Source organism: Amphiura filiformis, chromosome 13 (genome assembly GCF_039555335.1).
Source record: "Amphiura filiformis chromosome 13, Afil_fr2py, whole genome shotgun sequence".
Lineage (NCBI taxonomy): Eukaryota > Metazoa > Echinodermata > Ophiuroidea > Amphilepidida > Amphiuridae > Amphiura > Amphiura filiformis.
Window position 1 is genome coordinate 53,220,860 of NC_092640.1, and position 13,775 is coordinate 53,234,634.

Sequence of the window (13,775 nt, forward strand, 5' to 3'; positions counted from 1 at the left end):
TGTCTAGTCCATCAGCTTTAATGTGTTTTAAGATCATGAGTTTTCCAGGTGTACACTGTACAATGTACTATTTTCAATGATTATATATTGGCTATGGCACTGCTGTAGCCTTCACAAGAGCTTGTCATCCAATAAACTAGCCATGTATGTGGATACTGCCATACTTCCTCCCATCCAGAGGGGGAGAACTCACCATGCTGCCACTGGATGTATTCCATAATTAACAAGTTAGTATAATCATAGTATTCAGTAAAATTATGCTACATTATATGAATAATAAGTACAGTATTATGTTATTTCCTGAACTTAATGCAATATTTGTTTATTCCTGCCAATTGCCAAATGTGAATTGATTTGTAAACTGTGTACGTAAATGTGGGAAATTGTTCATAAGACATGTTTTCACAAAATGAGCAGAAAGTAGCCAGGGGTTCATTGAATCCCTTGAACATGCCAGAAAACTAGTAGAAACAAAAGAAATCTTTGAAATATTGACTTTTGCATATCAAGTTAGGGTGCAACATGCTTGCAAGTTATATTATTTTAAAGAGATAATAAACCTGGCCATAAACTAAAAAATAAAAATTTGCAACTCCTCTCATTTTGTGGGAACCGGTCTCATATCATTATGTATTTGGTAGAATGCCAGTAGCAATTAATCTTTGTTAAATTCATGTTACACATGAATTCTCTTGAATTATGGAATAGGGATTAGGCAAAAAAAATTGTTTCCTGTAGCGCGCGTGCATTTCGTTTTTGATGGCTTATTGTGCGCATTTGAAAAATATTTTTCACTTCAAAGAAAAAAACCCAGCAAAAATCGCAAAAAAATAATATAAAACACTACTGGAGTAAACATTTACACATTACACAACAAATAAACAATATAAATATTCTTGAATATGAAGAACTATGGTTTTTTGTGTTTCGGAGAAACCCACTGTAAATTCGCATTCCAATTTGCAGCGAAAAGGGTATTTTTTTTCCCATTTCAAGACACTAAAAAAAAATCAACGCATTTCGCATTTGACTTTTTGGACCTGCTACAGGAAACAAACATGCTTTTTTTTTTACCTTATGCCGCCCTCTTTAACTCACTTATCATGCTGAATCACTGTTAAATAATAAAATATGCTGTCTTCTGGCTCTACCTCTAATTCAAGAGAATTTGTTAATTGTACCAAACAAATTGTGTGTGTGTGTGTGTAGGGGGGGGGGAGTATTGTTGTTGTCACTGCCCTTGCTTGGAGCCTCCAGGAAGCCACTTCATAGTTTGTAATGGGCTGTTCCAGTTGAAATCAATCCACCCCTATTTCAAATGGGAGTCGCCCAGTCTGGTATAACCCCATTTGAAATTCATACTCCCTGTGTGGGAGTTTAAGGTCATGTCTTCCATAGGGGTGTATGGATTTCAACTGGAATAGTCCATTGTGATCCAGATGTTTTCGAAAATGAAAATTATGATTTAGTTAAGGGCTGGGGTATGAACGTTTGGACAGTATTTATTTTGGGACATTAGAGCACATCAGACATATCGAATTGCATTCTGAATATGAAGAATGTCATTCTGATATCAAATTTTTTGAAATTTGCAATTTAATACACATTTTATGGCAAATCATTAAAAATTGATATTTTTGATATTTAACAGTACTTGAAGTAAACTTTATAAATCTGATGATTTATACTTAAAGTGTATGTAGGTGGGATGAAAAGCCGACGATCAATTGAAAATTTTGACCTTTACAGATTGAAGATATGGATTTTTTTTCCCAAAACACCAAAAAAAAATAAGGTCTTTTTGGGAAAAAAATCCATATCTTCAATATGAAAGGTCAAAATTTTCAATTGACCGTCGGCTTTTCCTCCCTGCTACATACACTTTAAGAATATATCATTAGATTTATATAATTTACTTCGAGGACTGTTATATATCAAAATTTGAAAAATATCAAATTTTTATAAATTGTCATAAAATTTGTATTATATTGTGATTTAAAAAAATGAAAATTATTTGATATCAGAAAGACATGCTTCAGATTCAGAATGCAATTCGATAGGTCTGAGGTGCTCTCATGTCCCACAAAAAAATACTGTCGAAACGCAATAAAAGCTCATTTTGGATCCCTTAAGACCACGACCATGGAATCTTCAAATTCCATTTCTTTCTGTTCAGCCAGCAGCATGCTTATAGGCTTTTCAGTCTCAGACAACTGCCATGTTTCAAACAACTGCCGTCTGTGTATGTTGCCAAGGCAGCGAGCAGAATCTTGGTCAAAAGTTACCGCCGACGCTTTCTGCGTTGCCAAGTGTCAATTTGTCAAAATCTAAAGTGCCGAAAAATGACGAATGTTTGCGCTTTTCTTTCCATTACTGTGAAGTGCCCGAAATATTGGAGGGGTTACAGTCTTATCTCAAGTTGAGAGTAACGCCATGTTGAATTTTGCAGTAGCAAGCTCAAATCACGCATATTAACCTAATCCTGCCGGGCACATATACAATCATAGAAGGGCGACTTGTCTGTGGGCTGGCGACGCACTCACGTAAATGGACCAATTTGAATCTGCCACTGCGAAATCCAACATGGCATTACTCTCAACGAGTTCAGATAATAGTTTCCCTAACTTTTCCGATCTTGATTTGAAATGGTCTAGTGAAATGGAAAATAGAGGCTTTGCAGGAATAATCTTCTTTTCAGATTGATGTTTTAAATTGCTGTTAAAATGAGACTTAAGAAAGCTATGTTACAAATTGACTATGTTTTTGGTTCATCAGAAATTTATTATGCTGTACATCTCAGAAATCAGCCTAAACACATCAAAAGAAATAAGTCACCCTCTGAACATGTCGTCATAACATTGTAAGTTTTCGTTTGGACCAATAAAGCTAACTTTGAAATAATTATATGACTGTTTACTAAGTGCTGTATGAAAATGAGAGATTTCCATGACTTCAGGGCTGAATGAGCCTAAATTGAAGGCAAAAATGGCCCTTTTCAAAAGTCACAAAGTAGGCCTATGCTTGTCACAAAAGTTGATTCATGGCTTGTTACTAATGGAAAACCCTGTGCAGTTTAAAATCCTCACCAAGTGAACATTTACTGTAATGTGTATCGATTCTTGATCATTCAGCCATGCAAATCCCCTTGGTGCAGAGTTCAGCACAGTGAGTTGTAACATGGCCAGTTCCATTCCTTGTCCCAATACGCCTTGCAGTTAACACACATAGGCCTACTTTGTGACTTTTGGAAAGGGTAGTTTTTGTCTTCAATTTGGGTTCATTCAGCCATGAAGTCATGGACATTTTTCATTTTCACAAAACACTTGGTAAACAATCATATAATTATTTCTAAGTAAGTTTTATTGGTACAAAGTTTTACTTTACGATGTTATGACGAAATTTTCAGAGGAGGACTTATTTCTTTTGATGTGTTTATATGTGTGCTTGTGTAATGTATTTCCAATTATGTTAGTTATACAGATTTTCAATTAATGTGTTTAATTTACAACTCAATGATTGGAGACTTAAGAAAGCTATGTTACAAATTGACTTTTTTTTTTTCATTAAAAATTTATGTTGTAAATCTCAGAAATCAGCCTATATGTGTGCTTGTGTAATGTATTTCCAATTATGTTATTTATACAGATTTTCTAATTTATGTATTTAATTTACAACTCAATGATTTGGACTGGAAAAGAAAATCACAGTAAAAATTATTAAAATATAATATTTTGCAAGTTTTCTTGTTATTGTGTTATTTTTCAGTAATGCGTGTATGTCAAAAGCTCTGTGTAGATTGTCATTAGGGGTCCAAAAACTTTTTTCGAAAGAGGCCAAAAATCACAGAAAGCTTGAAAAATGTGAAAATAGTTTGTCAAAATCAATCAATCCACTTTAGCTAAAAACGGCTGTTAAAAAAGTCCCCACCCCGAAAGTAGAGGCCCCGAGAACAGGGGGTTGTTTTACAGGCTTGTCCTTGATATTAAAGGTAAATTTCATTAAATCCCCAAGTAATTACGAGGGGCGGTTGCTAAGTCGTAGAACAAGGTACTTGAAAGAGTACTAGCCAAATTCTTTCTATATCAATCTTGAACATGATCATTGCATATCTTTATGCACCCATTGCAATTTTTCTTAAAACCTATGTCAACAAAATGGAATAATTCTGGTAGTACCTGTGAATTCAAGGAGGCAGGCTTTCCTCTGCACAGCATCCTGCCCAGCGTTGATGCAAAAATCAAATATTTTTCCAGTAAAATTTTGAAAGAACAAGCTTTTAAATGATACAAAATTCATTACCATGCGACAAAGTAGCATACCTTGTTCTACAAACTTTTTGACCCCTCCTCGTAAATATAAACTGGCTTCAAAAAGAAACTTAAAATTTTTCACAAGGTCATATCTTAAAATCCTGTCTATAAAAATGAACAAAAATTACACACAGGATTACTTCAATACTCTACTCTAAACACATGTCAGTAACCAAGCAGTTGTCCAACTGACACAACAGCAAAATGCACTGACATGGAATACCTTTCTGGACAGCCCAACATATTTCTTTGGCTGGGTTCCAATTATTCGCCTGTGAATGTGGTCCCGGAAGCTTGGTTACTGACCAGTGTTTAGAGTAGAGTATTGAAGTAATCCTGTGTGTAATTTTTGTTCATGTACAGGTGAATAATTGGAACCCAGCAAAAGAAGTCTGTTGGGCTGTGAATGTGGTCCTGGAAGCTGTTCTATGTCAGTGCATTTTACTGTTGTGTCATTTGGACAACTGCTTGGTTACTGACATGTGTTTAGAATAGAGTATTGAAGTAATCCTGTGTGCAATTTTGTTCATTTTTATGGAGAGGATTTCAGATATGATCTTGTGAAAAAGTTTCTTTTTGAGGCCAGTTTAGCAGCATACAGGAGAGTTGAAATGATCTGTAACCGACATTGTTTGATCATTGGTACTTCCATATTTATTACATACCAAATTTTGACAATTATATCATATATTTTATGTATAAACTGAATTATACTAGTCTTTAAGTTAATTTGTTCCCAATGGATTGTAAGTTGGGACCAATAAAAGGTTTGTCTCCGGAATCCTATGTGCATAAGGATGTGAATTGGACTTTTGGCCCCCAAAAAAACCCTGCATAGCTTCTGGACCAAATGTTTCTGACACAAACCTTTTTTGCAGATTTTGAGAAAGTGGACCTTTTTTTAAGGAGGGGGCAATTTTGAGAAAAGCAATCTTTTTCCCCAATGTTTGGACCTATCTTAACTAAAAAAGCATAAAAACCTGATTCATTTGCTTATATCACGATGACCTTTTTTTTCTGTTTTTTTTCAGCAAGCAGACCCTGTTTTGAGGGGGGGGGCAATTTTGAGAAAGCAATCTTTTTTCCCAAAGCATAAAAACCTGATTTATTTGCTTGCTACACTTGCAAATTGGGATTAGTTCTAAAAGGGAGTAAGTCGTATTGAGTATATTTCGAGGTAAATATTTTGAAAGAACAAGCTTTTAAACGATACAAAATTCATTACCGTGGGACAAAGTAGCATACCTTGTTCTACAAACTTTTTGACGGCTCCTCGTAAATATAGTAGCATACAGGAGAGTGGAAATGATTTGTAACCGACATTGTTTGATCATTGGTACTTCCATATTTATTACATACCAAATTTTGACAATTATATCATATATTTGTATAAACTGAATTATACTAGTATTATAATTATTTTGTTCCCAATGGATTGCAAGTTGGGACCAATAAAAGGTTTGTCTCCGGAATCTGGTGCGCATAAGGATGTGAATTGGATTTTTGCCTCCCCCCAAAAAAAAACCCTGCATAGCTTCTGGACCAAATGTTTCTGACACAAACCTTTTTTTGCAGATTTTGAGAAAGTGGACCTTTTTTTTAAGGAGGGGGCAATTTTGAGAAAAGCAATCTTTTTCCCCAATGTTTGGACCTTTCTTAACTAAAAAAGCATAAAAACCTGATTCATTTGCTTATATCACGATGACACAGTCAAGAGGAATGAGTCTGACTCTGGATGTTTCTAATACTGTTTTTGACATATTGGCAAAAACTGTACAATTTTTTGTTTTATATTGTTGTCAGCCATTGATAAATTGCTCATAACTCAGTAACCAGATGTCCAATTTTGATGGGGTTTGCATCAAAATGTAGCATTCGTAAACTGCCAATTAATTATGTAAAAAACTTCCAATTGAAAATTGCTGACATGTGAATCATTCCCCTTGATCGTGTCACATAGCTTTTTAGCCTGACTTGCAGCATTTTGCTTGGGCCCAATCACATCAAGAACCAAGTGTTCCCACATGGAGGACCATTCATAAAAGTTCTGTTTTATCTGAAACGGTAGTGTTTCACTGTTGTTCTATATTGGTCAACTGCATCGGTCAGAACACATTTAAACTTGATGAATATTCATCAATCTTTCCCATTTTTCACATAGACAATCTCTCTTGCTATTTCGAAATGGCAGAAATTGGTAAGTTTATGATGGTTAAAGTCTATTAAAAGTCTATTTTCAATGTTTCCTCTTTCGTTTCTTTGAATTCTTTGCATCGACACGCTTCTTGGCTCTCATATCTTTCTTGAGTCTTGGATCTACCACCTTATATGGTCCTTTCAGTCCTCTGGGCCTCTGCATCCGTTTACCCGCCAACGCTTTCTTGGAGACGACATACGTGACCTTCTTCTGTTGTTTCTTGATGCCAGCTTTCTTGTATAAGCTGTGGGGTTAATAAACACAAGAGAATTAAGTTTAGACAAAAAAAACCCAAACAAAAAATCACACCCACAGGCATTAGCACACTTCACAGGAATTCACTTATGTGCACTGTGGCTCAAGACACACCATATAAACCATTTAGCAGCAAACAGGGACTTGCAGTTAGGCAGCACACAACCTATACATACCATAACAAACCATAACAGCCATGATCAGCTCCCCATGGGTAACCAAGACAATGAGTAGTTAATTAATGAGCTAACTTGACTTGTACAAACCATATACACAAGAATAGGAGGCTAAGTTGATTTACCGAGATGGTAATAACCTGCCACAATGGTTTCTGGGAAGGGTCTGATTTCTTCTCTTGTGCAAGGATTTAGAATTTGATTCAGCTTCAATTTGTTAGGGGTTTGCTTTGGGTGATGAGCACTGATTTATTTCGGGCAAAATAAGGGCTTCTGTACTGAAGATTTAACATATTTTTTTGGTCTTTTTTTACTAACTAAGTTAGCCCTGTGGAGCTAGAAATTACAAATGTTTTAAAATTTGGGCTGCATTTTGGGAGTTTTACTCAAAGTAAAGCTAAAAAACTGGAGCATGAAAAAGAGGCCATTAACCACTGCACATCACATACCGACTTTACATACAAGTGCCCCATTGCCATGAGGGGGACAGCGGGATGTGTCCCCCCCACCTTTTGTTATTTGTGCTTTTTAGCCACTTTTTAACAATTCCCCCCCCCCCCCATATCAAGCCAGATTGGCACTAATGCCCCCTGCTAATAATAAACAAACTCACTTTTTAAGGTTCTGCATCTTCTCTCTATCAGACATATCCACTGTGTCTGTGATAGCAGCTGCCTTCTTCTTCAGTTTCTCCATCTTCCTATTCGTCCTCATCTTTTTCCTCGCTTTAGCCTCCGCAACCTTCTTGATAGGTCTTGCGTTGATTTCCGTCAACCTTGCCTTGTATTCTGCAACTAGTTCCTGTGACCAACAAAATGTGGTTGGGAAAAGTCATAGATTGATGAATTGTAGACTTGGTTCAAGTCCTTGGACTTTTCTATAGTAGTCACAGAATTAGAGAGGGAGAACCAGGACTTGACCGCCATCTTGATACAGGCATGGAGCAAAAAAAAAAAAAATTGACCCAGATATCTTATAATGAGTGTCACTCCTGGGTGGGAAAATATTTTCATTATATTCTTATTCTTTAATTTTGTCCTCTTTCATTTTACACCACTGGGGGCATTTCTAGATATGTCCGCTTAAGACCCAAAGGTTGCCAAGTAAGGTAAGGAAGGAAGGAAGTAATACAGGCTGAGACCATTTCGTGTTTCAGCAAAAAGATCAACCAACATTTCCCCTGCCAGGTGCTAGGTAATGTCAAGTGATGAAGAATGCCTTGAAGTTGGCTAAAACTGAAAAAGGGTAGGCAATGGCCTGCCTCCCTGAAATTTGAGCCCTGGCCCATACATGTGCATGATCCACCTTGGATAGGAGTGCTGCACCCTGGACAATCTAGTACTGTTACTGAGGTGTCTGACTGATGAAGGTCATATTGGACAAACTCAGGCCTTGACAATTTTTATTTTTTAGCTTGCCCGATTGGGCAGGCAATAGTCAAAAATTGGTTGGACAAAATGGACCGAAAATGACCCCTATTCCCGGCAACAGTAATTATTGTTGACAAAGTCGTGCCGCATCGCATCGCATACTCATCATGCAGTGCTACATGGTAAGTATGCCGAATTTGATATCGATGTTGATCACTCCAAATTCAATTTCAGAAAAACCAACACTCGACCATAGAATTTAATTGTCAGTTTGTCACATCACTATATCCAACGATAAATCATGTTGGTAACTTCCACTCTGCAGACTTAGAAACTTGTTTAATTCCACTGACTATTTGTGATTGAAATATACACAACACCAATCGAACAAAGGACTTGTTTTCATTTGACCTTGAGTCACATCATCAACCGAAAGTGATGTGGTACAGACCGACAGAATAGAGCTGAAAAGCTTCAGATGTGACATTACCTTGGTAACAGGCATCTGTTTTCTTCTGTGTTGTATTTCATCTTCCATAAACCATTTAGGTAACGTATCCTCTTCACCGTTTGTAAATCTGTAAAAAGCAAGATAGATGGACATTGATATAATATTGGATGGCTGAGCATGATACCATAACATATCGGATGAGTCATAAAAATATCGGACGAGCCAACGGCGAGTTCGATATTTGTATGACGAATACGATATGTTATGGTATCATGCGAAATAAGCCATCCAATATTATCATTATTAGGTTAACTCCTAATAACCCTGAAAACATAATTATGAAAAACCTCGGCTGTTTACAAATTTATATTGTAAATATGTAACGTGGTATATAGAAAGGAGACACTGGGCAGGATCGTAAATGGAGAAACAGCAAAACATCTGCCTGGGGGTGATTTTTTCACAATTTGGGTTTTATTTTCAAACTTGTGATGCTAATAATGTTTAAAATATTGTCTGATAGTTTCAGATCTGAATATAACTGGCATCTTGTATTTTTTGAGACATTTTTCAAGGTAATTCCTACTCTCAACATTGTCAATAATATTTTTAAATGCTGATATCTCAATTTCCAATCTTATAATACCATAATTTCATTTAACTCAATATCTTCACTTTGGAATGTCCAATTTCATTGGGGAAAACAGCGTTGTGGAGCAAAATATCTCTACATTTAAGATATGTAAAAACTCAAAATTGATAACCTGCCCAAAAGTGTTTCTTTTTGATATGACACGTCACATATTATTGAACATCGCCTTTCATCACAGTTAAGGTCAATACCCCGCAATCGCATTGTGGTAGACAGCTGTAAAAATTTAATTACTTCCACTGCAATCCAAAACAAAACATACAAGTCATCGAATGATGGTCAATGGACTCAACGCATGCAGTAGCTTGCCACACCAGTTTTGAATTGTATTTAGCTTTGTTGCAATACCGCAACCTCATTGTAATGACTGTGCACAAAAGTACCCATTAAAAAAAAAAATTAAAAACCTGGATCCACCCCTGGGTGACGAGACTATGTCCATCTCCCATCTCTCCCATAAATACAATCCATCAATACAACATTAACAGGGTTTGAGAAAGGTTTTTTTTAACACAAGTCTCCACACACATAAATGACAGCCAGTGAAAATGTTTCACTGACCATCCAGGATTTGAACCTGGGACCTTCGGATCACCGGACCGATGCTCTGCCAACTGAGCTAATGAGTCAGATGGAGAAGAGCAGTGATGCTATTATCTATAGGCCATCAGTTCAATATCCTGGGGTAATAGGGTTATCTATACGAAAATAAAACAATTTGCAAACAAGGATTGGAGCTAGGCCACTGGTTTAAATCTTACCTGTGATATGAATGTTCCAGTATTTCTCGTCTCTTCTTCTTTGATGTAGCCATGAGTGTTCCTATCGCCAATCCTTCTGGATCTAATCTCTTCATTTTCTTAGCTGACAAAAATACAAAATGTTATAATTACTAACCCCATGTGTACTACTTCCTTTCTTACAGTGCCCCTAATTGGTTAACTACATTTCAAAATCATCTGAGCAACCAATCAAAAAGAAATTAGCTTGTAGCCAGTTCTAGTTGAATGCTGAACCAGGACTTGACCGCCATCTTTATACAGGTATGGAGCAAAAATTGGGGGTATTCGGTTTCCCTCGGAATGCTCTTGAGGCATTTGTCGTCATGCAAGTGGACATCGCCTACTACCTCGCATACTAATTTGACATGCTTCATAGTGAAACGCGTCGATTGCAAGATGCTATAAGATCAGACACAGAATTATATTTTCGTTCATCTCCATGCACCGTCGGCAAGGACACAAATACCCCCAATTTTCTCCCCATAACTGACGGCGCGATTGTATGTGGCGATATAGGGAGTCCCGGTTCTCTAATTCTGTGGTGCTGGCTAATTTATTACATCAGAACACATTCTATTATGGTACTGCAAAGCATAATGGGATACTCCCTTCAGCTGCTGTGGGATGAAATAATGAAGTATAGACGAATCCAAATACACGCATTCCTACACCTGACTAGCAGCCTTAAATTGGGTCCCCGTCGGCTACAATGCATCCAAAATGTGAAATGATTCGGCCTTGGCGGAAATTTTAAACTGCATTCCATCACCCGTTTTACACCTTCCGCGAAAACACAGGTAGACAAAAGAATGATTTAACGGTTTACAACACAATACAGTTCCAACAGTTGTGCAAATAAAAGCCGCCTTACACCTAGAGAAGGTCGAGGAGGGTTAATAGAATAATACAATAGAGATCCGCAGGTAATCCCGTCGCATGTATTCATAGATGTACAAATGGATGAACAAAAGGACTATGTATGAATAGATGCGACAGGATTGCCTCTATTGTATATATTATTCTATTAACCCTCCTCGTCTTTGCATCTTCTCTAGGTGTTAGGCGGCATTTATTTGCACAATCGGGCGCTCAAAACCCCAGGTTGGTGCTAGCGGGAAACCAAAGATGGCCGACCAAATCCTGACCATGACTTGGCTCGTTGGATTCGTCTATAGAGGACCATTCAGAGATTTTATAGCAGTCAAGTGTTGAAAAATTAGATTGATCTATTCCACTTGAAATCAATCCACCCCTATGGAAGATGGAAGACAGGATATTAATCTTCCCACACAGGGAGTAGGAGTGTCTATTTCAAATTGAGTCATCCATTCAGGTAATCCCTATTTGAAACTAATGTTCTGGGTTCTATGGAAACCCTTATCTATGAAGTGTGTTTAAAAAAATATCAATTTACCTGGTTCCTCCGCTGGTACAATCTCAAACCCGTCTTTGGCCTCCTGTCGTGATTTCCCATCTTTCCTCTTCTTCTTCAACTCTTTAGTGGTTTTTATAGTTCTTAAATCATCTTCCTCTTCTTCTTCCTCAATCTCATTTGCCTTGGCATAACCTTCTAGCATCACTTCATCATCATAGTCACTATCGCTGTCATCACTGTCGCTATCGGACACCTGCTTGGCCCCATTCTGGGCGCCTTTCTCGTCATCCGATGATCCAAGTCCATCGTCGGATTCTTCTTCGTCGTCACTTGGTGATGCAAGGTCTTCCACATCCTCTTCACCTTCCATGTTCAGGCTGGTGACGCTGGTGTCGAAACGGACGCTGCGCTTCTTGGATTTTGAGTCGTCTTTGTTTTCTGAGAAAAAATAATAAACATATACTGTTGATGATTTCTCAAGTAAGGGTCAGTATAGCACTGCGTTTTCCATTCCTGCTATAGTTTGATCAGCTTGTAATCTGCGGAAATTGTTAGGCTTTTACCACTACACCAAAAAGTAGACCCACGTTTATAGAGTGATATACGTAGCCTGATACTTAGTTGTCCTGTCTCGTTAAATAAAATAGACAAAGTATAGGACTTGAATAAGTAATTTGTGATACTTTTGGCGAGATGTCGCAAAACATTTCTCGAAATAAAATATATTGATATTAATCAGGGATGTTAAAAGGTCTGCCAATTACGAGCTGATCAAAATCAATTACGAGCTGATCAAAATAGAAGGGTCAGTATAGTGCTGCATTTTCCATTCCCGCTGCAATTTTCAGGGCTTCGCTGCCATTGGGCTATTCCAGTTGACATCCTCTCCCCTATGGAAGACATGACCTTAAGGTTACACTAGATTTGCCTTTTTTCTGCCCACAAATTTGTTGCATGTAGCCCCCTTTAAAATGATCTATTTCTGGAAATAAATATCGTAAGGAGAAAACGCATAGTTATTTGGATAGCTGAGACAGTAACAATTATTATCATGCTTGTATTTTTCACTTAGCTCAAAACAAAATGTACTTTTCAAGTGTTTGAATTTTTGTTCAATTTTGTGAGCATGATGATTTGGGCCACTTCTAGGTCCAAATGAATGCTACATGGACAATAATTCATGCATGTTTATTATACTCACCTATTACTTGTCCCCCTCTGGCCTTGTAAGATTTAGTCATCTGGGCAACTTCCAGGTCTTCATCCATGTCATCATCTAATCCAGAGAAAGCAGCCTAATAAATAAATAATAAACAAACAAGATAAAGGTTAACACATATTCAAATTACACAGACTTATAGTAGGAATTCCAATTCCAGCTTTCAATAGCGTGACTTTTTTTGCGTACACTGCGCGATGTACGCCAACGTGTGCGACTGTGCGTGAGTAACACGGAAGTGAAACCAACCATGCCAATGCACTCGTGATTGGTTAGCATTGTATTAAAGGTTGTGCGTTTGTGTAGTTTGAAATATGTGATACACGGTTATGTGTTGGATCGAGTTCAGCTGTTGAAAGCTGCATTCATTCAATTGGAATTCCTACTAATAACTACAGGTTAGTTTTGACATGTATATGAAGTAGCACTTGTAATGATTAGCCAAAGAGTAAATGGGTACCATATTTGACCTAATTTGTGCGATACCCTAATAAGCACCCTATATGCCATTTTACAAGTGACAACTGTCTTAAGGCGCATTTTCAATACTCCTGTACAATTGAATACCTGAGTGGAAGGGCCCCACTCCAGCAACACTTTTTTTGAGATATTAACAAAAAACACAATATTTGAAAAAGTTTTAAGAGAACGACTGTTTTATCTTCTGGGGACCTTTAGTACCAGTACATGAACATACATTATAACATACATGTGAAATTATATATGGCAACGATGCATGTCTTTTAAAATATGATAAACTCATTTTTGTAAAATGGAGTTGGGCCCTTCTTCCACTCAGGTATTCAATTATATTCTGTGTAACCAGGGACTGTCTTTTGGAATTTGCAGGAGAGCATTAAATAGCTCTTCTGGAGCCTTCAAGGAAAGCTGTTTTAGAGCAATTACAATAGAATGCCAGTATAGAATGGTCAACTAAGGAGAGCTAAAAATCACTCTTCTATATCAGATTTATGTAGAGAGCGATTGC

At 37.2% G+C, this 13,775-nt stretch overlaps 1 protein-coding gene across 2 annotated transcripts in view; it reads right to left on the reverse strand.

Annotated features, from left to right (window-relative positions):
• Positions 1 to 2,402: 2,402 nt before the first annotated feature.
• LOC140168513 (pre-rRNA 2'-O-ribose RNA methyltransferase FTSJ3-like) overlaps positions 2,403 to 13,775 on the reverse strand; it is a 34,978-nt gene continuing 23,605 nt past the window's right edge. For both annotated transcript variants that reach the window (XM_072191916.1, XM_072191917.1), the window contains 6 exons: positions 12,770 to 12,863; positions 11,608 to 12,006; positions 10,173 to 10,275; positions 8,799 to 8,886; positions 7,552 to 7,739; positions 2,403 to 6,751 (listed from right to left, as the gene is read on the reverse strand). In XM_072191916.1, the coding sequence (XP_072048017.1) occupies positions 6,547 to 6,751; positions 7,552 to 7,739; positions 8,799 to 8,886; positions 10,173 to 10,275; positions 11,608 to 12,006; positions 12,770 to 12,863 (1,077 nt within the window). In that variant the 3' untranslated portion in view covers positions 2,403 to 6,546. The remainder of the gene's footprint in view (positions 6,752 to 7,551; positions 7,740 to 8,798; positions 8,887 to 10,172; positions 10,276 to 11,607; positions 12,007 to 12,769; positions 12,864 to 13,775) is intronic.